This window comes from Xiphophorus hellerii, chromosome 22 (genome assembly GCF_003331165.1).
Source record: "Xiphophorus hellerii strain 12219 chromosome 22, Xiphophorus_hellerii-4.1, whole genome shotgun sequence".
Taxonomy (NCBI): Eukaryota; Metazoa; Chordata; class Actinopteri; order Cyprinodontiformes; family Poeciliidae; genus Xiphophorus; species Xiphophorus hellerii.
This window is the reverse complement of record NC_045693.1, coordinates 15,008,121-15,033,186: the sequence shown is the minus strand read 5'-3', so window position 1 is coordinate 15,033,186 and position 25,066 is coordinate 15,008,121. Positions and strand designations below refer to the sequence as shown.

Genomic DNA, 25,066 nt, shown 5'->3' with positions numbered 1-25,066 from the left:
TGAAAGAAAGGAAAAATCTAAGGGTGCCTGATAACATTTAAAGTGCAAGAAAGCAAGCATGTGTATTTTACATTTAAGTAGACCTACCACATTGTAACATACATTTTTCAGATTCAGCATGAATATATTTATGAACAATTATTGCGAGTCTTAAAGTATTGAAGTCTTTAAATTGACTTTAAAAGGCAAATATCTGCTGTGAGAAGCAGATAATTGCCGAATGATTATGTGATAAGGTGACTTGCCATATAAATTTCCTGGCCGTGAATCGTGGCTGCAGTCACATGAGTGCGTTGCGCTTCGGTCGAAAAGTGCGGAAGAAAGCAATGAACACAAGCTGTACCTGCAGAGAAAAAGCAGAAGAAAGCTGGACTTTTCAGCAGCAGAAAAGGACGGCGATGCAGAGACTATTCAGAGAACCCAGAGTGAGTCAATTGTGAGATCAACTAAAAGTTTCTGTTGGAGCAAAATGTCAGGGAGAAGTAAATGAATGGAGGAAGTTCGAGTGTTGTATTAAGATTTTATGTAAAACCTGACAGATTGGGCCAAACAAGCGCTTTGTCTGTAATATCGCTATGCTTTTTGGCATAAAAACAGATGTGTGCTTGATGGGAAACGGTGAACTTTCATCTCAGTCAATAGCAGATCAAGGTAAAAAATCAACAGTTGTGGTCTCATTGCTTCCAGTGCTTGTTGACATGCCTGTCTAATGAGTCAGCACAGATGACTGTCAAAAGTGTTTTTCACTGCAGTTTTCTGTTACTCGCAGACTTTGTGACTTAAGTTCCAAGCACTTCATTGGTAAGTTTGGTCTTTGCAGTGTTGAAATTTGACTGCATAACCCTAAAGTTCAAAATGATTAAGTATGATTATGCTAGGAGAGCGGGAGTAGCAGATGATACTTAAAAGGACAGATTGAATTTAATGTTTGCGGGATTTACATAAAGGATGATGTGTAGCTCTTATAGAGCCGCTTTTTGCATGTTTGCATTGGTGTTTTTATGATTTATCTTCAGTGATGAGCTCCTCTTTAAGGTTTGAAAGCCTTGTTACCATTCCCTCATAATTGACTTCCTTTACAAATTCTGCATCTTAGTCAAAAACATGTATTTTTAAGATGCATTCTTTTCTGCTTATTTTAAAATAACATAAAAATTGCTTAATATTGTTAATGTTGTAGTTTTTTAATATATTTTATTTTTGTTACAGACCAAAAACTGGACTTTTAACAAAACAACACCAAAGATATTGGCTTTTTTTCACTAAAAATATATGGTTTTTTGGTTTGTTTTGATTTCTTCTGTTCATGTTCTTGCCTCTATCTTTTTTCCCACAATGTAGAAATAATAAAAAAAAAACATAAAAAGAATATTACAAAAATTTCATTGCTGTTTCCACCTGTGAAACGCAACAAACCAGACATCTGCTTTTCCTCCCAGTCAGCTTTAAGTTTTTCACCATTACACTTTCTGCTTTTCTTCCTTTTTTCTTGTTTTACAGTGTAGCATCCTTTTTTGAATATTTGACGGGAAGACGTTTCTGGTCCAGATGAAGTGCTTGTTGATAGCCAGCGAGAGCGCCGAGGTCCTCTTCCACTGGAGTGACCGGGAATATCGCCAGAATATCCAGGAGAAGTATGGGGTCTCTCAGGAGGAAGGCGAGGGGGTACGGAGAAGGACAATAAATCCTTCTTATTTAATTGCTTCTAGTGAAGGCTTACAATTACTCTCATTCATTTTATTTCCAATTCTTCGTTTCAGCTTCCTGCCTTTGAGGACATCTTGAGCACTTTGTTTGCTCCCATCATTATCTCCTGCAGCACCTTGGAGGACAGCTACACCTCTTTCACCACTGAGAACAACCACATCTACGTCCTACACCAGGTAATATCCGCCCATCCTCCGTCCGTCATGACACAGTTACATAAAAAAATTATATCGGCTCTGACCTGTGAACTTGTATGCGCCAATTCTGAAATATTTGACAATAGAAAGCACTTATGCCGCAGTGACCTGAATGAATGCCTCTCTTCTAGCGAGGCGTCACGTTTGTCATGTGAGTGGAGTTAAAGAGTCAAGCCAGGCTGTGGCACATGATCGGGTTGCACCGTCAAAACTTAGCGCCATTTTCAGAGAACTCCAAAGCAGAATAACGTCACAAAGCAGCTGTCATTTTGCATTGTCTTTTGCACATGGAACAAAAACCTAATCGAGCTGCGTTGTGCTCCTTCAGTTCGACGAGTGTCTCTACATCGCTGTGAACGGGGACGGCGAAGAAAAGGAGGACGACCTGAGGAGAAAATTGTACGTGCTGAAAAAGATGGTCGAGGTCATGTTCGGCATGGTCACGCTCAGTGGGAACCTCCTGAGGAAAGAGTAAGAACGTCCAGCCTCTTTCATGTGTGCTGTGGACTACGTTAGGGTGGATGTGTGGCTAACGCCATTTGGTTCCCCTTCAGACTGCGGCCTCAGGACACGGAGCAGAGAGCGAGGCTCTGGAACTATCTGCAGAGCCTGCTGGAGACCTACAGCCTCCTCCGGGAGAACGACCAGAGCTTCTTAGTGGAGGTGGAACGCTTTTTGCTTCTTAAGTACCGGGGCCAGAAGGGGATAAACGAAACATAACTTCAGACCTGGAATGTAGATTTTTTTTTGCCATTGTGAATGCAGCTAAGCTAAGCCTTGATCAGACCAGTCTGAGCAGTTGATCTGATTAGTAAATAAAGGTTTCTACTGGCTGGAGCAAATCCAGGATTCTTTAAATTCATTCATTTCTAAAAGAAAGTGTTTTTTCCCTCACCTGAAATGTTCCTTATTTAGTTATTTACATATTTTTCCTTTACATTACTTTAAACAGCAAACATATCTGAATTTCATCTGGATTGTTCTTTAGTTTTCACTCAGATCTTAAACTAGAAAAGAATTTTTTCATTGTTTTATACTTATTTCTTCTCTTTACAGAATATTTCTGTAGATTGAGGGTCAGGATTATTACTCCACCTTTCTAAAAGATTTAAAAACTATTTAATTGTGATTGCTTTTCTGTACATCTTCACTTCATAATTTTGGTGGATTAAATTAGATGGGGAAAAAAAATAAGTTTACAAATTAGGATAATGTCATTTGAAATGGCAATTAATTTTGCCTGCTAATTGAACATAAACTGCCCACACCATTATACTACCTCCACCATGTTTTATTTATTTTTTTATTTATGTATTCTGGACTAGGATTTTTTTTTTTAAAGTTAAGGAAAGACAAATAATAGAAGATCTAAAATTGGTGGTGATATTAATCAACATAAGCAATAAATAAAAACAAATACACAGAATTATAAAATCCAGACAAATAAATAATACAGTTATTACGATAAGTTAAACTGGCCACTGTAATACAGTGAAGGCTTAAACAACCTATAAAAGCCTGTCTTTCTCACATGTCATTAAAAGCTTTTTTTCCTGTTTCTCATGTTTTAACTTTTTACTAAAAATAATCTCCAATATGTGGATATCTAAATAAATGCTGGTAATTGTTTTGGAGTCAAAGTTGTAACTTGTGGTCCGCCTCTTTTTTGTTTGTGCAGAAGAAAACACTTAACTTCACCTAACAGTTTTTTCCCATAAGAAATAAATTGAAGTCCAATCGTTTCATTTCTTCTGTCTCTCAGGCAGTGGAGCGGTTGATTCACCCGCAGCTCTGTGAGCTGTGCATAGAGTTCCTGGAGCGCCGCCTGGTCCAGCAGCTCAACAGCAGTGTGGAGCGAGCAGGAGAGGAGGTTCTGCACGCCTTCGTCCTCGTTCACACCAAGCTGCTCGCTTTCTACTCCAGGTTCATGCTTTCATTGAAAACGTCCCAGTGTTTTTGTTGGGTTTTTTTTCATACCCTGTGCAATTTACTGCTGCCAACTTTTATATTTGCATTTTGATTTATTTACATATTTGCCAACGCTCTGCTTCTCTCACTGCAGCCGCAATGCGAGCATCCTCTCCCCCTCAGACCTGCTGGCCCTCATCGTCATGGCACAAAATATGTATCCCAGCAATGTAGAACTGGACGACATGAGTCCGGAGGTATCGAACGGCCTATAACTTCTCAAACTTCTTGCTTGTTTCTGCTGTTTTCTTTTTTTCTTCACCATTTTCTGTTTCTCTGTGAAGGATACTGAGAGCACATCTGGTTCTGGTCCTGAAAGTTTTTATACACCAGAACCTTCTCCCTCCAGTAGAAGCTCCAGTAGCTCAGGTGAGTTGTTGAGTAAAGTAATTTTATTTGTGCTAAATTTCTCGCTTCCGTCTTGAGGACTGACTTTGTTTTTTGGTTTACTAGAGAAAGTTGGCCGAGGAGAAACTCCTGTGTTTGAGTTTGTGGACCCAGAAATTCAGGTCAGGATATTATTCTCTACAAGACACAAAGATTGTAATTAAAAGTGACACACTTTAAACTGCATTAATGTCTTTAGATGGCAGAGGACAGCTTGCACACTCTGGAAATTAACCCACCAGACCCTGCGAGCCCTCGAAGAGTTTTCCTCGAGGTATCACACAAAGATGGGCTGTATCCCATGATGCCTCACTCCATGTACTGCCTCTCACTGTGGCCAGGCATCACACTAGTGCTGCTCACCAAGGTTTGTGGTTACATTAAAACAAACCCTGTTTCTCTTTAGTTGCAGCAAAGATGTTTGTGACACGTTGTAGATAGATGTTTAACAGACTTTGTATGCAATTAACACTGCAATGCCATTGAAATACACTTTAATTTTTAAAGTATTTTATTGGGATTTAGCAACACTTGGTTGTTCATATTTATAAAATAAAGGGTCCTACTTCAGTTTTTTTTACACAAAAAGTCTGGCATTTGTATTCTGACATCCTGAGTCAGTACTTCCTAGATTACATTTCAATGCCATTACAGCTGGAAGTTTTTGTTGGTATGTCTCTAGAATCTTTGCACACCTAGAGAGAAATGTTGGCCCACTATGCAATGCAAAAGCATCCTCTGTTTTTTAACTAAATAACTTTAGTTGGCAAATGGTTGAGATGGCTGAATATTATTTAGGGATGTTAGAGTAAATAGCTTTATGTTTTTGGAATTTCAACACTGGTAGCATTTTTCTTAAGCTTAATTATATATTATGAGAAAAGGGGGGGGGAAAGTTCAAGAAGTAAGATTATTTCTGAAAGTCACTGTATATCTAAAGACATCTTGTATTTGCCTTCTTGTCACCCATGTCAGATTTCCTCCAGTGCACTGGCCATCTCGGTGTATAAGTACTTGGAGGACTTTGACAAGCTGGAGAAACGATTACACGAAGGCCATGGAGCTCCCGCTTCAGCCAGAAGTCCTCTGAATATGCAGGACATCCGCTCCAAAATGGACAAATTCATCAAATCTTTGGAGCCCCATGACTTACAGGTAGATGTTACCAGTTTCAGACCTTGTCATTTCATTGTACGACCTTCTAAATTATAATGGAAAATTTTATTTGTTTAATCATCATAATTTGAACTCAAAAGAACCTCCCTAGATTCCTTACTTTTATTTAAAAGAATCACATTTAAGTCTTCCGTTTTCATTCTTCGAGATCAAACAAGAACATTTTCTAATTCTCTCCCAGTATGCGCAGTTACAAAATGTCTGGGCAGAGTTCAAGAGCCGAGCCTTTTCCAGAGCAGGTTCTGGATTCAACAAAGAGTAAGTCCTCTGCTGCCCTCTGGTGGCCAAATATCATTAAAGCAGAAAGTGTCTTAAGTTCCTTTTAACGTTTTCATGACTGTTTTTTAGTCTCATCCCGTGGTGTAAGAACATGAAGACCCAGTTGTGTGGAATATACAGACAGTGTTTCCTGACTGGTTCTTTGTCTGCTGATGTTAATCATCGTCTCTCTGCTGGTCTGCAGGAACGAGCCCAGGCTATGGTTCGGTGAGTCTCAGCCCATTGAAACGTCTTTATTTTTTGTCTCAGCACTCTATGTGGGCACAAAGGGACTTCAGGTTTTCTTTTGGTTCGACTCATGTATTGACACTCTTCTTCTCCTAGAGAGAAACTGGTGGACTGGAAGGACTTCCTGTTGGTTAAAAGCAAACGGAACATAACCATGGTGTCATATCCTTTTCTTTTTTTAAATGTTACTTTTCCCCTATAGGTCTACTGACTGCTTTGTTGTCTATTAATGGTTATGTGCACATCATATTGCTAAACATCTTTAGGTAATGAGCACATGAGAATTAAGTTTTTCCAAAACCATTTTGTGTATTTGTTCTCTCTTAAATGTCAAAAATGTTGCTATATCTGTTCCAGGCCTGTATGAGGTGTTAAGGTTGGAACCATCCACTCAAACTGTCATTACAACCAATCTGTTTGGAGCCTAGCGGTAAAGTTAGAGGTGGGACTCTGTGGCATGATAGTGTTCAAATAGTTTCCTGTTGGTTATCTACACAAAAATCCAGTAAATTAAAAGATCTCACTGTCATATGGGCTTTCTATTTGGTTTGGGAAAATGAGTTGATTTCATTCTTTTCGAAATCTGGAAAAGGTCAAGAGTCTGTAGAAAAAAAATATTTGTATTTCTGTATTTCTTTATTCTTATCCTATAACTTGTTTATTTTATCTATAAGTTGTGGCTTTCTAATCTGGTGCCTTTACTTTCTTATTGTATAATTTCCTGTGTTCTTCCTTGCCATGTGTCATTTGTTCCTTTCTTGATTGTTATACCTTTCTTCCCTCCTTTATGTCCTTTATTATTCCTCGCATTTTCTTATTTTCCTTCTCTTATGTCCTTTGTTTTTGCTTTCCTAGTTTCTTTATAGGGAGCATTTTACGATTTTATATTTTTAAGTGATCACAAATCTGAAAGAACCCTTGAAAATCTTGGAAATTTTTTTTCAGTTTATTTAAAAATCAAAAGAAAGACTAAATTATTTTAGATTTCCCAGAGCCTCAGGGCTAATTTCTGGACTACTACCCTGGTAAGACCTGGCTAAACTTCAAAAATGTGGATCTTGACTAAGCTGATCTCACTTATCTGGAGGATTTCCCAGGCCTCGTTCATTTTATCTGCGTGGACCGAGCGACTGGCCAAATGATTGCTCCGTCACTCAACATCACAGAGCGCGCTACGTCGGAGCTGGGGAAGGGACCTGTGGCTAATTATATTAAAAACAAGGTCAGGCAACCTCTGCTTTATTTTACTACATGAGTGTTTTAGATGGAAAACGACACTATGATCATTTAGACCAATGGACTTAAAAAGTAAAGATCTTAATCCTTTTACATCAAAACTAACAAACAAAAAGACTCTTTACACTGGCAACAGTTTCACAAAATGTTTTCATAGTTTTATCTTAAATAAGAAGACTAATAACAGCGCTGCTATGAACTAAATGCACACTGTGATGTTAATGTAGTGAAATCAGAAAGAAGTGTTTGCAGATTTTGCTTGTTATCCTTTGACTGATTGAACATAGTTTTTTCTCTTGCCTTTGTGAAAGGCAGAAATATTTTGCCTGCGCAGTAACCACAATTACTTTCTTTTTCACTTCTGTCTATCTTTTGACCTTAAACTGAAGGTATGGGCCTTGGTCAGGACAACCCGCCGCTATCTGCAGAAGGGTTATTCCACCGTCACACTCCGTGATGGAGATTTCTATTTCTGCTACTTCCTCTGGTTTGAGAATGAAACAGTAAGTTACCAATTTTTTTTCCCCCCACTGAACATTGGACTCAATTTAAGGATGGATTAATCTTTTTTTGTGCAACAAACAATTAATTCTATTAAATGCTTCCACATTTTTGGCAACTTATGTATGCATTAGCATTATGCTACAAAATTTCTATATGTCTGATCCATCAGGGATACAAGTTACAGCCAGTGGACATACCAGTGCTAGCTGACGACTCTCCACCCATTGGGATGCTCGCCTATGACTACTACAAGTAAACAACCTTACCCTGAAATGTAAGGAAAACTCAAGTGGCCTTTGCTCGGTATTAACAGAAGTCATATTTTTCACAGTAGGCTGCTGAGGTACTACAGCAAGAACCACAAGGGGGAGAATGTGAAGTGCTATGAGCTGCTGACTGTCCACCTGGGGGTCATCCCCACAGAGATCATCCTCCAGCACTGCAGGCAACTCGCAAGTAAACTGTGGGAACCTTCACGCAATCCGCTGCTGTAGAAAGATCATTACACTCAAACTTAGAGACAAAGGTTTCAATCCATTGTTCCATCAGGAATCAGAAAGAAAAGCAGAACCCACATATCTGCCTCACAGTTTCCTACTCTTTTTTTTTTTTGTTTTTGGTATTTTGTGTTTGAAGTTCTCCAAATAATTTATTAGAAGCACTTTTTCACTTAGCACGGGCAACCCGTGACTTTAATCGACCCCATCAAGTTTGCATTCTTGAAAATTTGTTTCCTATTGATTAGTCATGCACATGTATATAAACGATGTAACTTTTTTCACCCTTTTAAAGTTTACAGCATTTGTATTTTACAAATGTACATACTGTACATTGTGACTTATATAAATGAACAATCCAACAAGTAGTTTCTGAATGTCTTTCCTTATGAATAATTTAAACATTGTTTTACTTGCTTCCACTCTATTATCAAAGTTATCATACACACATGAGGTTGTAGCAAATGGCATTGATTGGCATTGTTTAGAGATTCTTCCTGAATCTTACACAAAGTGCACAAGAAGCAGTTTAGAGGGATTTTTTTTTCCTGTAGACAAATACAACTAGCAACATAGTTGTATTCTCTATTTTATTGAGTCTTTAGCAAATAAAATTAAAACATAAAACAGAACATGAACATTCAGGACATCACACAATGTAGTCTGTTTCTAAATATCATCTGTATAATTGATACTGTTCTCAAATTAACTGCTAAAAATCAGTCCTTTGACATAACAATGCTAAGTTAGTTGTTTAGAGACTGGGAGCATTTTAAAGGTAATTTTGCAGTGTGGAGTGTGTTGTGCACAGCTTACAATAGAGGAAATAAACTCCCAACCAGAAGGGGGAGTGCATGCAGACATAAGAAAAACTCAAAGAGCTCCTGTGAGGTCAGTCACAGCTCCTGAAGCCACCAGATCCCTCAGGAAGAGTTTCTCAGCGCTAACGTCGTGCACCACCTGGAAGATTTTAAATAAATGTCATTGTGGACAAAACGTGAATTCTGTGGTCAGTAACCCTGATGGGGTGGATTTGGACAAATCTCTTAGGGATCCTGGTAAAGATGTGTACAAAGCCTTGAATAGTAAATTAATGTATCTGTTTTCATTGCATTTGCATAATCTCACACTGTCATAATTTGAGGCCATTTATTTAGTGGGGGGAAGAAATTCCCTCTGAAGAAATTATAGTTGACAAAATCATCTCTCAATAATTGGTACCCACAAAAACACCTAAAAATACATTTTAGACATGAGCAGTTTTTAAAATATCACTTTACTTTTTGAAGTTCTTGAGAATTTAAGAACATTTCTAGTTTGTGAAACATGTCTTGTTCTGAAACTAATGGTGAATAAGTAGAAAAGCGTCTGTGGAAACTGTTAAGTAAGGTGTAGGTGCTGTGTTGCATTGGGCCCTTTTCTGGCTGTTTTCCAGACAGAAAAAAACCTTGCATGGCCATCTCACTTCTAAATGCTCTTGAAAATCTGTGAGGTGAGCCGAAGAGCAGAGTAAATAAGAAAGCACTTGGGACTTTTGATTATTTACAGAAAAAAAAAGGATAAATCTATCCTAAGGCTTTTTACATATCTTTCTGTGGAATCAGCATGTTTGCCCATATCTGTGTGTCAGTGTAAACTTACTTGAGCTTTCATGGCACCCATGCGTATTGCCTCGTAATAGTGGAGCCTGGCCTCTGGGTGTTGCATGTCATAACCAAACCCTGCGAGGCTCACATGGTCACACATCTGCAGAGCCATCACCACGGCACTGGCACCTAATGTTGGCACCATCTTTGTTCAGAACAGAAAATGACCTTTGATTTGTTTCATAAAGCAAAACAAGATCTCAAACTTCACCGATAATTTGAGAGAAATTCTTTAACATGGTAGCAAAGAATACAAAATAACACCCTTTTGAAAATAAATGTTGCTCATCTTTCAATCAGCTTCTTGGATGGCTCATCAAAATAATTTTTTGTTTCTGTTTCAAAGCAGTTGTCATTGGTAGCAATACAATAAATTAAACAAATGCAAATGTACCACACGTTTATGTAAAAAAAAATAGACAAATTTTTTAGGAACTTACATTTCCCTGTTTCTGGGCATATCTCTGTATGACTTGCCCTGTCTTGTGAATGATATCTGGATGGAGAATCTTGAAGCTCTCTGGTTTCAGCGGAATATCGTCAACTACCTCCCTCCAGAACCACATTTTGGACCAGAAGCTCTATAGATGACAAGCAGGATAATAAAAATGTACAATATACCAATAAGAAACTTGTGCAGTATAGTTGGTATTCAGATGTGGGCTAACCAGAGGCTGCTTGGTTATTATAGAAGTCAGCCAGTCCAAGTCCAGGCTTTTAAAAGCCACCAGAGCGATCATGGAGGTCTTTTTGTACTCATCGGCCGAGTGAGGTGCTGCCTCTGGGTACATCAAGCGAATGGTGGTGCGTGACCCAGCGTCTCTCTCAAATCCAGGGACTGGAGCATTATTCATCCTGGAAACAGGCATAAACCCCCAAAATTTCAAGAGTTGCATCAAAACAGGACTTTGTTCCAACAAATTCAAAGAAGGGCTTGGTGTTGTCAGTGAAATTCAACAAAACATTTAATTAGGGCAGCTACAAAATTCCAGTTCAGAGAAATTTGTAAAATTAAAAGAGTACTTAAAACCTAAATTTGCAAGAAGTATGAATAGGTCAGGGGTCATTGGAGGCTCTTGAAATAATTGTATGGCCCCAAGTAGCAGTTCAAGAATGGGGCAAATTTGAACCACATACCTGATAATGACATCATATTGATCTATGTGAGATCCAAGATGGCTCCCGTGAAGAATGCCTCCATTTCCCACCACCACACATCGCCTGCACTTGTCTTCTTTACTCAAAGACGGAGGCAGACCAGGCTGAGGCATAGCAGCAAGGGCCAGGGCCAAATGCTCTTCACTTCCTTGGAGCCCCAGAGGAGGGGTCAGATTCCATGCCTTGGGTTTGTCCTGTTGAACAAACACTGGGATGTCCAGAAGGCCTTTAGAACAGGACAGCGACTTGAGGTGGTCCAGACCCCAGTGAGGCTGGCATGGTCGTAAAAGCAGGAGGGCTGATCGATTTAGTAAGGCCTGAGGAGAAGAGGGCACAGTAAAACATCTTCTTCTGCAAATTTAACAAAGATCTTGTTAATAAGATATAACATGCATCTTTACCAAATCTTTGGGATACTGGTAGTCATCGCTGTCTGATGACACATTATTTAAGGGGAAATATGCAGGAATCAGAATCGCCAAGTAGAATCCGATCAGCAAGATCAGACTAGTGGTAAGATTCTCCTTCCTGTTCAGAAGACAAAAGGACAAAATGGGCCATCAGTAATAGCAAAAATGTAAAGGGCAACCATGTTCTTCCATCTGCAAATGTCATATCTGAGTTGACATGTCAGCTAGTTTGACAAACATAAGTCCATCTGTTCAAATTACAGGTTGAGAATTTGTTTCTCTTTAATTAGAGATACTTGCAAAAATATTTTGACCCTCAAAGTTTTTAACATTTTATCCCATTATAACTGTAACCTTCAATGAATTTTATGAGATAGACCAAAAGAAAGTAGTGCTTACTTATGGAAGAGCTCTGATTCGTTTTTCAAATGTTTTGTATTTAATCTCCTCAGAGTCAGTCCTTTGTAGAATCATGTTGTTTTGCAATTATACTTCACATAGCTGTAAGTGTTTTGGGGTGTGTCTCTTACCAGCTTTGCATGTCTGGATACTAAATATTTGCTAGTAGTTCTTGGCAAAACAGCTTAAGCTCAGCTACATTGGAAGGATAGGCTATGTGAACACCGATTTTTAATTTTTGACACAGATTCTCAATTAGATTCGGGTCTGGGCTTTGACTGGGCCATTCTAAAACATGAGTGCACTTTGTTTGAAACCATTATTGTCAGCTCTGGCTTTATGTTTCAGATTATTCTCCCATTTGAAGATAAACTTTGTTGTTCAATTCTAGTCTTCTGTGGGATGTTTTGTGGTGGCGCAGGGGCTCAGCGGTGTGGCACAACCCACATAAGGATCCCTTAGTCCTCGACGCAGCTGTTGCAGGTTCGATTCCCGGCCTGGCGACCTTTGCCACATGTCTTCCCCCTTCTCTCATTACCCACTTTCCCGTCAATTAACTATCAAATAAAGACCACTAGAGCCAATAAAACCTTTAAAAAATAATCTAGTCTTCTGTGACCATTAATTTAGATAGATTACTTATTTCTGCTAAACAAAAACATCTCAACAACTTGATGCTGCCACTAACACATAGCACCATGGGAATGGTGAGTTCAGAGTGAAGAGCAGTGTTAGCTTTCTGCCACAAAGTTTGGCTTGTTTTCTGAAATGTTAAAGTTTGGTCACAGATGAAGTTACACACAAATGGAGTCTATTTATGAACAAATGTATTAATTTGATTTAATTTAGAGGTGTCGGAGTAAGCGAATCTGAAAACAAATGCATGCCACACTTTTCATAACTGCATGCCATTTTCAGTCTACTCCATTTTTATTTTTTTTACTTTGTATAGGTCTATTACATAAAGTCCTATTAAAATTCAAAATTGCAGGTGTATTATAAGAAAAAATACAAAAAGCTTTACAGAGGCACTGTAATGTATTTATTAAAAGCATGCCTAAAATTGAATGGGTTCCTCACCTTTCTAAAACCGAGTTTTTCCAGGTTGTAAAATGAAAGCCCTCACTAACTTTCTCAGATGATCACAACCATGATCACAGCCACACCTCCACAGCTCAGATGCTGATGACCACAAGCAAAGTAGTTTTCGATTTGTAAAACAAACTTTGTTTTGTCCCATTTCCATTTTCTTACGTCATGTCAGATTAGTCAGGAGTAGGGTATGGAAAGTTTTCATTCTTCTACATGACCTCAGTGATTGGAATGTAGAAGTATGATTTTCTAAAGCAAAATCAAGTTACTTGTCTTGATGTTTGACTGTTGGTTGTTATATTGCTGTATATAAAATTTATTCAACAGTCCTTGTAACCTAAGACTGAGCTTCAGTCAACCCTGAAACTGTTTATGCAAATAATCATCATACTCATCAACATAATTGCTTTTTTTTTTTAAAAGAATTACTGTGGAGAATTCTAGCAAAATACCCGATCTATCACATTAGATCATTTTTAGTATTATTTAGAAATAGAATGGGTCCAGAGCCCTCTGTAATAGTTTTGAACATAACCTGTTTTCTTCTTTGGAGAACTTGTACCTGCTTAGGAAAAATTCCCTGGACTCCGTTTTTAATATGTCTTGTTGTTTGTGACACACAGTTGTTAGTGTTGAAGTCTCTGCAGCCACAGGCAGCAGTGGAGCGCCGTCATCTGGATCTTCTACACTCAGATGGTTCAGCGTCACCATCTCTCTGTTTCTTCCACCTTAAACACACACAATGTGTAATGCTGACTAATGTCCCCTAAATCATTAAACATAATATTAAGGAATAATTTATCTCTTACTTTTGAGACAAGATCTGTAAAAAGAATCACTCTCCCCAAAGCTTACGACGGGGAGAGTGTCATGTTACCTATTTTATACTCAAATATGAGCTGACGCTGCCTGAGACAAGAATCAATTTTATAAACACGTAAGAACAGAGTGCAACTTACAGCTTTCCTCGAAGAGTTGTCAGTTGATTTTTAACTTTCCTTTTCCATTGCTGAGAAATAAGCAGAAGAGTGTACGGTCAAAATGGCTGAAGTTCCTTTTTTACCTGACTGAACTCTGCCTCTTCCCTCAATAGCCCTGGTTAATCATTAACATGTCAGTCACACTCCAGCTGGAAAGGGGATGAATAAGCATGTGTGTGTGTCATCAGCTATTCATCCAATAAAATTCTATATTTAAATGTGAATAAGCATGTATGTGCGTGTGTGTCATCAGCTATTTATCCAATAAAATACAGTATTTAAACATAAAAAAGGAGAGGAGGAGAGATGAAAAGTGTGATTAGGTATGGTGCTGGAAAAAAGTATTCACCCCTCACAGATTTCTTACTTTCTTTTTTTTTTTTTTGTCACACTTGCTTCAGGTTTTTCGTCTCATTTAGATTTTAGACAAAAGGAGAGAAAAATAAAACATTCCAAACCAACATGGTTTAATTGAAAATATATTTCACCTAAATATTTAAATCATGACTTTGATTACCTGCAATTTGTTTGGTTCACTTTCACTGGCCAAATGTCTACAAAGGCCTGGTTAACACGTGAGGAGTTTCATTCACACGATTCAAAGCATGAATGGCTATGAGGCCACCTATAGATGAAGAGTCATGGTTGCCCAGTAGTAGGTGTTTGAAAGACAGAACCCAAAGACATTTTTTCTGTTTAACATTGTTTCTTCATTTTTAATGTAAACCGTTTCCTTTATACTCTCTAAAATGTGAATGTCTTTCAAAAAGTGTAACTGGTGAGGTGTGGGTGGAAACCTGAATCTTAACAAGTGGAGCCGTCTTGTCTGTGTCTTGCTTGTTTGTTTAGCCAATGTTACGTTCTGCAGTATCACCTGGTGCTTGTCTGACACCCTTCAATTGCTGCCATGGGCAACTCAACCGTATAATCCATATCAAAAAGTGTGACTGTTTGGGGCTTACCAATCTTTGTCTGAGAGGTTTTTTTATTGAAATGCAATGGGAAGTTGTGTTTCTCAGAGTACTCAAGCCACATTGTTCTTGTGCCTTATCTGCTTTTGTTGCTTATTTGATTAAGTTATGTGTTTTTCGAAATTCCTCAGTGATTTGACCAAAGCCCTGAAAGGGTTTCCCCAAGTTTGAAGGACTTGTGCTCCTTTTATCCTTGAGGACATCTTTTCAGCCCAATCGGGTGGAGTTATTATGACCAACTGCTTAAAGTCTATTGGTGATAACATTCAAAGAGCAGATACAGCACAGTTTGTGTACATTTCCTGTAAACTTCAATGTTGCCTCTTTAATTCCTTAACCACTGTCTTCTACTTATCCAAGATTGTGTCACAGACCTAACAGAGCTAAGGAAAAGGCAGGCATCTTTCTCCCCCGCATTTCTCTCTAGCTCATTCTGGTTTGCATGCCAAAAGGTATCAAATGTCTCTGAAGTGAGTTTTTGTCTTCCCCATGGTCTACTCTTGGCATAGGGCCCAAAAAATCCTCCAAAGTTCCAAGAAAGATCCAGTGTACTGTGCCTTGTACCTCTGTCCTACCATATGACTAAATGTTGATAAATTAACTATAATTACATGAGCAAGACAGTGGTAAACCTGCAGGAACTGAAACATTGGAGCTGGTCTACTTGATAAGTTGGTCATACCCTTAAAAGATTTAAATGTGATACTTCTTACATTTTTACCTAAAAGTTTGTTCTGATAAGTACTGAGAACTATCTATCAATAGATAATAAAACAATAGAAAGGAAATATTACTTTTGTTTGAAAATATATATTTTAATTATAGTTAAAATGTGTTTTACATACTCAAGGTAAGATGAAATAAATAAGCCCAGATCATTTTTATTTTATTCTGACACCTAACAGAACCAAACCTGCCGTTGAAAGAGAGGTTTGTTTCAACCACGGGTCTATGTGATGTGTGCAAACTATTCATTTTCATTATCAGCCCCACGCAGTATTTCCTGTTCCAGACAAGACTGCTCTAACTGTCAAGGAGAGAGGGAACACAAACCACCCACAACACAGGGTTAGGAATCAGACAGTTCTTCCAGTCTATATAACTCTAAAACTGAGACCCAACAACACATTAGCGAAGAAAAGCACCTGACAAAAATTCATTCTTATCTACAGAGCTCCTAAGTGCTTGACATTTTTAGGTTTCTCCCTTGCAATTCATCTGATGTATAAGCTGCATGCTGCTGTGAGCTGATTTTATTGAGAGGGGGATGGGGAAACTTTCTCACTGCGATGCAGCCAAAATTCAGAGAAACCTGTTTATCCATGAAATATTGAGGTTTTTTCAGTCCCTAATTCATAATCCAGCTCCTGTGCTAGAGCTCAGCACTGACCAATAATTGATGTTTTGTTGCTTTCTCGAACAAAGATCAAAAACTCGGTGAGAAAAAATGTTTCTTTTTACAATACACCCTTTATTAAATACGCCTCCACGATACATAACCAGACGAATTCCAGGAAATCAGTGGATGCTTTATTTAAAGACCACATGGTAACAATCCTCAAAAAGGTAACACCATGGCAACAAGATATTTTTATTTTACCAGGCAAATCAAATTGTGGACAGGCACATTTGTAAAGCACCATTTGTTTCCAGATGGAAATGGAAGCATGACTCTTGTGAGATCAGTTGGGGAGTGAACAAATCCATTTACACATGCAGCATACTTTAAATGTGCACCAAAATAGTGTTACTGATACCAAAACAGGTCAGAGTATCTGTTTTGAAGTCTCTCTTTCAGTCTTAAAAGTTGTCATAACACATTATGACAACTTCACATGATGTGTGAAGTTGTCACACATTATGTGACAACTTCACATAATGTCAAGCTTGAGAATCAAGAGAATCAATCAATTCTTTTTTCACAGAATGTAGCTGTGACAATGTAAAACTTTCTAATCTGACTTCAGAAATAACTGAAACCAAATATTTCCTTGTTTAATCAATGGGTCAGTTTTTGTTCATATGTACTTAAATTCCAGTTGAAATTCTCCTCATTGATTTGTCTTTACTATCCAACTCTAAGGCCTGTTTGTTTGCACTACTGACCATTTCAGGTTTTCATACTTCTTATATGACATGGTTGTTTTTGGTTGAAGTTTTGGAGGCAACACTAGAATAAATAATGTCTACTGATGTGTTGTAAGGCCTGTTAAACATTCAAGTATACAGAACACATAATAGCTGTGATCAGCTGTAATAAATTATGTGTCAAAATATCAAACATGATAAAAACACAATTTTCCACTAATTCAGACTGCTTAAAATTAAAATTGATAGTTAGATACAATTAATATTTATACACCTTACACACATTAATAAACAAGTACATACATTTTTTTCATTTAGCTGCCTAAATTATCTAGGTCCATAGATTCAGCACAAGGTGCTGGTGAGAAAGTTACATTCAGTCACCATCAGAATGTGCATCAGATTAATTGTTGGGCTTTTAATGATGCAGTAGGGCCGCTCTTTTTCCATGTTGCAACTAGGCTTGTCGCAATAAGCAATCAATCAATTAATCCCAAGATAAATTAAAACAAACTCAATAATTTCCATTTGCATGATTTATTGTTTTCTCTTTTCTCTCTCACTTTCTACCAAAAACTGGATGACAAAAATCTTCAGCCTGCTGCATTGGTTTCAAATAGGCCCCATTTTTAGAGAGACTTCATAAATAATTTCATTTGTTGTTTCTGTTGCTTGGTTTATTTATTTTCAATATTTAAAATGTCTTTGAATTCCTGTGTTTATTAAAATTTAAAGTTTGTTGATCTTTGAGAATGTGCTCTTGCATTTTTATGGTATTTTCACTATATCTCTTGTAAATGGTCTCAGAACAATATTATCGTTTACGGTAATAACTTCTGGGATAATTTATCATCTAGCAAAATTTGTTATCATGACACACCTAGTTGCAACAATACAATGGTACAACAAATGACGACAATGAATTTTAAAACAAGAACTTGTTGGGCAAGTTTGAATTTAATGTAAACTTTCTCTACAGGATTAAAAGTATACATATAATCCCACTAATATTTGGAAAATTGTCCTTCAACAAGTTGCAGAAAAGCGTACAAATTGTCATTATGAAATAGGGACTGATTCAAAAGTTAAATGTTCACCTGCTTTATGCATTTTTGTTTTGATTCCAAATAAAAAAACAAAACTGGCTTTGGAAACTAATAAAGCTGGTTAAACGTTTCACAAAAATCCATGCACTGTGAGTACAGAGTGGTTGCCAGAAAACCACATGATTTTAGAAGGAGTCAAACATCCAGTCAGAATTGCACCAAGAGTTTGCTGATGAAAATATATCTATATATTTGTGTTTCCCCTTTAACAAACTAGGATATAGCTGAGTAAATATTAATGGGGTAAATGTGTGTATTATTTTTATTCTGTTTTCAGCAGAGAAAACCCACAACAGTAAATTCAATATTCTTTATCCAACTCTGGTTTCTCAAATTCATTGAAATTGTTTGTTGGTTGGACGATCATACGTCCCTGAATTCATGCTGATGATGACCGTATGTAAACCGCTGAGCTCCACTGAATGATTCTAACATGTTGTACAAATGTGGAGTCATGGTGATCTTCTTTCCCAATAATAATAATCATCAAGAAGAAGACTTGCAAATGACAGAGTTAAAACCATCCTTAATCAGGCTTTCAACTCCTTAAACTGACAGGTACCTCAAGGCAAATCATGCAGTGAGAATGTGAGGAGAGGGTGTTGTTCATCATCTGATTATTTTATGAACAAGCATGTGATTGTGTGAAAATATCTTTAAGGCAAATGTGAATAGTTAAATATGTACATTCTTTTTTTAACACACAGCCATGAGTTTTCCTTTTTTTTACTAAATTTTAAGCTATTCTAATAAAAACAGTATTTTTAAAAAGTAATTTCTCTAATCAGCAGCAAAATGATTGGCTATAGAAAGAAACAGACACATTTTATGGTCTGATGTCAATATGAAAGACAGCAGCTTTCCCTGCTTACATTACTTGAAGGTGTGCTTCACGAAGTTCTTCATTTCATAGAAAGTCATCCAAAAATGTTCAAATGCATTTCCCTTAAGTCACTTTAAGTGTGGACAAGCAGACAAAGAAATGGTAAAAACCAGACAAAGAGAGGTTGTGAAAGAGAGTGTTCACCCTTAAGGCCCATCTGGAAGGTGCTGAAAGTTTAGTCCTAACACCTTTATGGTCTGAGGCAGTCATAGCACCAGGCTGTGAGCGCTGGAGGCTGAGGCCTGAGCACGCTGCACCACTCCAGGACACTTCTCCCTTTTCTGCAGCTTGTGGTTTTGAAACAAGCCCTCATTTCGTGGAGCACCATGAGTTCCATCAGGGAACGTCAATAGCCCTGCAGACACAGATATACTGGACTATAACCAACCACAGGCACACAATATTGACATTCCAATCGATTTGCTGTTAGAGCGGTGTTATGCACTTACCATATCCCTCAACACGGCCATCTTTGAATTCTCCTTCGAACTTCATGCCATCGAATCGACTAAAGACTCCTGAACCTTGAAACTTTCCGTGAGCAAATTCTCCTTCATACCTGTCATGACAAAAAAATGTGACCAGGTTGTCTTTTGTAACCTTTGTGAGGGTTTAACTATCATTTCTCTACACACCGGGATCCGTCTGTAAAAAGCAGCACACCCGAACCGTGAAAGAGTCCATTCTCAAACTGGCCAGTGTAGCATGTTCCATCCTGAAACTTGAGCTGGCCTAGGCCATGTCGCCGACCTAGAATAATGAACCATATACTGCTTAATGACTGGAATAGCTATCAATGAGACACATTTTGCTGTTACTATTATGTTTTATTGGTATTTTATGTAATGGACCAACACAAAGCAGAGCACAGTTGTGACATGAAAGGAAAGTAATAGTTTACAGATCAGTTTACATTTCAATGTGATCTGTAAAGTGTGTGGTGTGTATGAATTAAGCCCCTCTTGAGTGAATACTTTCTACAGCCAACTTTTGATTACTGCTGCAAGTCATTTGACCATTTCTTGTTTGCAAGGCAGTGTTATTTATGCAAGGCCAGGCCAAAATTATTGTAGAGCACCTATGACTATCAATGTAGTTATCTGTTTATAAGTCTTGCCAAAGGTCCTCAATTGGATTTGGTACCATTCTTTTATTGGGCCATATGTTCTTACCTGAGCCATTCCATTGTAGCTCTATATGTTTAATGCTACTGTAACATAAAACTTTCTTAGTCTGAATTCCGTTGAATCTTCTAACAGGTTTTCTTCCATTACTGCCTTGTATTCATCTTCTAAACAAATCTGACCAGATTCCCTGTTCCTACAGCTTTAAGAGTCCTCAGAGCAAGATGCTGTCACCAGGTTTAACAGTGGGGATGATGGGATTTTTTCTCCACCAGTAGAGTTTGTATGTATTTTGCAGAAAGCTCAACTTTATTATCATCTGTCCCTTACTTTCACCCATTTTCTGTGTCTCCTACATGACTTGTAGAGAACTGCAAGTGTATTTGTTTCATAGCCTTTTTTCAACAATTCCAAGTTTTCTTAGCTCTCTTCCATAAACACAGCTTATGTGGAGTGCAAAACCTAATAGTTGTTGAGTCAACAGATTTGCCCTGAAACCTGGCTCTCTGTAGCTTCCCCCATGGACCACTTCCCTGCTTCCCTGCTGAACACTCTCCTTTCCTGCTGTATTGGGTAAGTGGGCAACCATGTCTTTACACTTCTGCTATTCTCACACCAGACAATGGATTACACAGTGGTCTGTGAAGTTTAGAATGGTTGAAATATTGCTTTATAACATTGAATCAATTTGAACCTCTATGTAATTTTAACTCTGACCTGTCTGATGAGTTTCTTTGTCTTCGTGATGATGCTATGACCTTTGAAGAGTTCACAGAAAAGCTGTACTTTACCTCAAATTAAGTCACACAAAACAGGACAGTATTCACTAAATAGGTGACTTCTGAAGAGAACTGATATCAATGGGTTTTATTTAGTGATATTTGAGTTAAGGAGACTGAATATACATGCACCCCAAACTTTTAAACTTTTCATCTGTAAAAAAAAAAAAAGCACCATTTTGTGTTGGGCCATCACATTAAATCCCATAAAAACATATTTAAACTGAAAAAGCTTTAAGGATTACGCTACCTTGCAAAATACACTACAATAATATATTTAAGTAATTTGTTAGACTGCATTTTGCCTGAATAGACATGTTTGTGTGTTTTATTAAAATAAGTGTGTAATAAAGAAAGGGAACTGTTTTTTTTCTCAATTTTATTTCTTGGATATAAACAACCTTTCCCCACCTCCTGTGAGATAAAGGTTTACAACTAAATTAGGAGTCCCATCTGCTGACTGTGTAGGTGGGACTTATTGCAGTCTAATCCTGTATGCTTGCACTGATTTCCACTGAAGGACCCCTGCTAGGACACAAGTAATGGAGTTTACTTCCACTTAGTGATTCAATAATGAATCATTTACAACTTGGCTACAATGCAACATTAAATCTAATAGGTAAACTGAATCTGGTGTAAAAAGATGATAATTCTTACTCCTTAAAAAACAGAGCTAAAGAATAAGCAGAAGAAAAGGACAAAAGTGTGTATGTGTAAATTAATTGACTGGCTTTCTTTTTAGGACTCTCTTCAAACTCCCAAAGACTCCCATTCTATAGTCAGGTGAAAAGAGGATTTGCTTGCACTCGGGGTGACCAATGGCAGCTAATTGGGATTTATATAAATAGCTTGAACCTATAAGTGGATGTGCATGTGAGAGGCTTTAAGCATATAAGTGTCATCATCATCTTCCCCAGGTATGAAAACTGACAAAATTAAAATCGTTAAGCCTGAAAAAGAACCAATCAGGGTGTTGCTTAAGTTTAAAATACCTAGAAAACTACTACATGTTTCTGGTCAAGTGTTTTAGGACAAAGTTCTTCAGCCAGTTAGTCCATAAGGTTTGTAGAAAGCAACAGTTTCAAAACTGATACATTTTCCACCACACTCTTCCTGTAGCTGTATAGAGCACAAAGTAATGCATTACTGACTCTCCACAAACTGTTATTCTTAATTACAGAAGAAAATAAAGAAAATGTGGAAATTTGAAAATATTGTAGCCATTTTCTTTCTTTTAAAGGTAACACTGTTTTGAAACTACAAGCGGCAAACTATGACCAGCATGTCTTCTGTTTGCATCTGATGATGAGTTTATCAGTTAGTTAGCTGACAGATAAACCAGCTAACATCAATCTACTATTTTTGTTTTACACTATAAACAGCAGAATGCCAAAAAAGGTATAGTATTCTGCTCAATTAGCAAGCTAATTAGTAATACTAAAATCTGAGGATGGTCATCTGTAATAACATGTAAATAAATACTTTCTAAAGTTCTATAGTTAACACCATTAAAACTGATGACACAACCGACTTGTTTCAGTTTTGTTAAGAAAGCAGGTTTAATGTTGAATTTCTGCAGGACTGTGAGAAGGGATTGTCTCACCTTCTTTCCACTCGCCGTGGTACTCCTCTCCACTGGCATAAGTAAAAGATCCTCTGGTCAAAGTCATGGTGATCCTATTTAAAAGACACAAATGCACCCCATTGGATAAGAACTACTTCTTAGCGGTGTAAAACTGATTACTAAAGTACAACTATTATGAGATATTTTGCCTTGCTGTTTCTTTAGGACAAATGGTCTGTTTTCTTTTTTTACAAAGCTCTTTAAAAAAAAGAACAATAAAGGCGAACTGACAATAGTCATACGCAGAAGTGGTATTTTGATATGGCTCAACCTTCATGGCGCTATTTTCTCAGAGAGAAAAGATACAGACGGACTTAACAAAAAGTTGTGTTTTTTCTTTTGCTATTTGTCACATTCCCCCGCTAATCACAACAGAGATTAGGGGTTGTAAAAATAATCTAGCTTTACAAGACTAGCTAGCCAGTCAAAGTGAAATTTGTATTCAATTTAGATTCTTGCTACATTTAAGGGCTATCTCACTGTTTTTAGAGAAATTTCACTGTAGGTGATAATACTATTAATATTATTATAATAATTATATTATATATAATTGTTGAAAAATATATATATATATATATTATATATATATATATATATATATATATATATATATATATATATATATATATATATATATATATATATATATATATGCCAACTAGCTACTAAGGCGTGCATGCCAAATCGATCTGAGTCCTTATATTAAAAGGATGAAGACACCTTAGCACCTGTTCTTGCAACTCTTGAATGCACAGAGTAGCTTTTGTAAAGCAAACGCTGAGGCGGTATCCCTTTTCCAAAGCTGAAAGCTTCACACAGGAACAGTGACTATACAAATGCACGTTAGCAAACCACATTACAGCATAATCCACCTCTTATAACAGAGATTTCATTTTTAAAACAAATAAATGCCTTGCGGGACGACAGTCAAGGGTAATTTCACCCTAGCGTCCGCCATCAGATAAATAATTAATCACACAAAGACAAAATTGTTCCCACGCAATATTAAAACTATCTAGCTAAAGCTGTCAATCTGTTTCGATCAATGCAACCCTGTGTAGCTAGATGTTGCTGCAAATGCCCTCGTCTTTAATAAAATCCTAGCCTATTCACATTTTAATAAAGCTCATATTTACAGCTTTCTATCTATCTCTGTGACTGTAAGAGGCACAGAGGCTAGGCACCTAAAGGTAAGTCTTTATTTACCTTCACTCACAGCCTGTTCTCTCTGAAGCATCTAAACCACCGTGTACGACAGGAGGGGCGTAAATAAATGAAAACACCGGCCGATAAAAGAGATGGCGCATTCATGTCCTGCCTGTAAACTCCGAACGCGCAAAGGAAATCTCAAAATCTCTTGAAAAGATCAGAAGGGAAAAATATTAAATTAAGTACTTTAAGTTCGTTATGTATTTTTCAACAATAATTTAGTGAGACCTGTTTTTTTATATAGCTATGGCTTGTCCTTACTTTAATTTGTAGAGAACAAACATGTACGTCCCAACTGTCACTGAAAGCAACATTTACTGATGGTGCAGCAGCTGACAGGCTGGCAGAATACTTGTATACTGTAAGAGCTTTTCGCCATTTTTTTCTTAAGCTCATTGATTTCTTCTGTGCTTACCACAAGCACTGTATACAGGGGAATCTCTTTGTTCATTCTTAGTGAGTATTGTGCTGCATTGAAAAACCTCAATGCTGTTAAACAGATTTCTGGTAAACATCAATGTAAAAGACCAGAACTTCTAAAATAAATCTTTCCCCACATCTTTAAATTTGACTGTGTAAGTGTGAGGATAATTTTATTGCATCAGGATAAAATACAATGATCAATTGTTATTTGACAGTGTGGAATAATATAAATAGAATAGACATGTCCTTTATCAGGAAAAAATTACATAAGTGCTTGAAATCATTATGACATAGTACCCTATCTCTTTTATTCAAATTACAATAACATCTTTGGAAAATAGAATTCCTAGGATGACCCCTTAACTCGGTGGACAGAAAACCTCTGGATGTCTCCCACCCACATGAAGCTGTTGCCCAACTGGAGACCTCTTTCAGTGACAGACTGCTACATCCTCGGTGCATAAAGAAGTGCTACTGCAGATCTTTATTCCCAGCAGCTTTAAGACTTTGTAACCATTGTGCATCCCAACAAATGTAAGCCTTTATAACCCTGCTATCCTGTGCTGTTTTTCTAATTTCAAAGAACAACTGTTTGCACTTCTCTGTAAGTAGACATCTTCATTTTATACCTCTAAATTAACCTACTTAGCTACATATTATTATTTTTATACTTTTTTAACACTGTATTTAGAACAGTATTGTTTGTTATAATTTTGTCATTACTGTACAATTTCTTATTCTTAAAATTTCTATCTCTAAGCAAATACATGTCCCCCACCTGCATTTACTTGTTGTTTTCCTCTCTCTCTTTCTTCCTGTAGGAAAATTCTCTTACTAAAGAATATCCCTATTTCTTATACAAAAAGCAATTATAATATCCTACTTCTTGCACACATACACACGAATATTACAAAACATGACTAATACCAATATCATGTCAACAGTAACCAAGGACAACTATGGAAATATTTCATATGATGAGTTATATCTATGTT

At 37.3% G+C, this 25,066-nt stretch overlaps 3 protein-coding genes across 3 annotated transcripts; 1 reads left to right on the top strand and 2 right to left on the bottom strand.

The window, feature by feature from the left end:
* The first annotated feature begins 266 nt into the window (after nucleotides 1-266).
* On the top strand, nucleotides 267-8,547 carry hps1 (HPS1 biogenesis of lysosomal organelles complex 3 subunit 1). Its single transcript, XM_032553246.1, has 18 exons — nucleotides 267-425; nucleotides 1,501-1,665; nucleotides 1,761-1,883; nucleotides 2,233-2,375; nucleotides 2,459-2,567; nucleotides 3,667-3,827; nucleotides 3,967-4,069; nucleotides 4,157-4,241; nucleotides 4,326-4,381; nucleotides 4,459-4,626; nucleotides 5,235-5,414; nucleotides 5,617-5,693; nucleotides 5,784-5,921; nucleotides 6,039-6,104; nucleotides 7,020-7,164; nucleotides 7,568-7,681; nucleotides 7,852-7,934; nucleotides 8,014-8,547. The coding sequence occupies exons 2-18, from the start codon at nucleotides 1,549-1,551 to the stop codon at nucleotides 8,174-8,176; spliced, it is 2,031 nt and encodes a 676-aa protein (XP_032409137.1). The 5' UTR covers nucleotides 267-425; nucleotides 1,501-1,548; the 3' UTR covers nucleotides 8,177-8,547.
* Nucleotides 8,548-8,707: 160 nt separating this feature from the next.
* st3gal7 (ST3 beta-galactoside alpha-2,3-sialyltransferase 7) lies at nucleotides 8,708-14,662 on the bottom strand. The gene is made up of 8 exons (XM_032553247.1): nucleotides 13,844-14,662; nucleotides 13,447-13,612; nucleotides 11,385-11,511; nucleotides 10,963-11,300; nucleotides 10,494-10,680; nucleotides 10,266-10,406; nucleotides 9,821-9,970; nucleotides 8,708-9,139 (listed from the first exon to the last, which is right to left on the bottom strand). Exons 2-8 carry the CDS (start codon nucleotides 13,593-13,595, stop codon nucleotides 9,053-9,055), a joined length of 1,179 nt encoding a protein of 392 aa, XP_032409138.1. The 5' UTR covers nucleotides 13,596-13,612; nucleotides 13,844-14,662; the 3' UTR covers nucleotides 8,708-9,052.
* Nucleotides 14,663-18,654: 3,992 nt separating this feature from the next.
* Nucleotides 18,655-23,735, bottom strand: morn4 (MORN repeat containing 4). Its single transcript, XM_032553248.1, has 5 exons — nucleotides 23,646-23,735; nucleotides 22,419-22,492; nucleotides 19,548-19,662; nucleotides 19,362-19,471; nucleotides 18,655-19,267 (listed from the first exon to the last, which is right to left on the bottom strand). The coding sequence occupies exons 2-5, from the start codon at nucleotides 22,483-22,485 to the stop codon at nucleotides 19,119-19,121; spliced, it is 441 nt and encodes a 146-aa protein (XP_032409139.1). The 5' UTR covers nucleotides 22,486-22,492; nucleotides 23,646-23,735; the 3' UTR covers nucleotides 18,655-19,118.
* Between the last annotated feature and the right edge of the window lie 1,331 nt (nucleotides 23,736-25,066).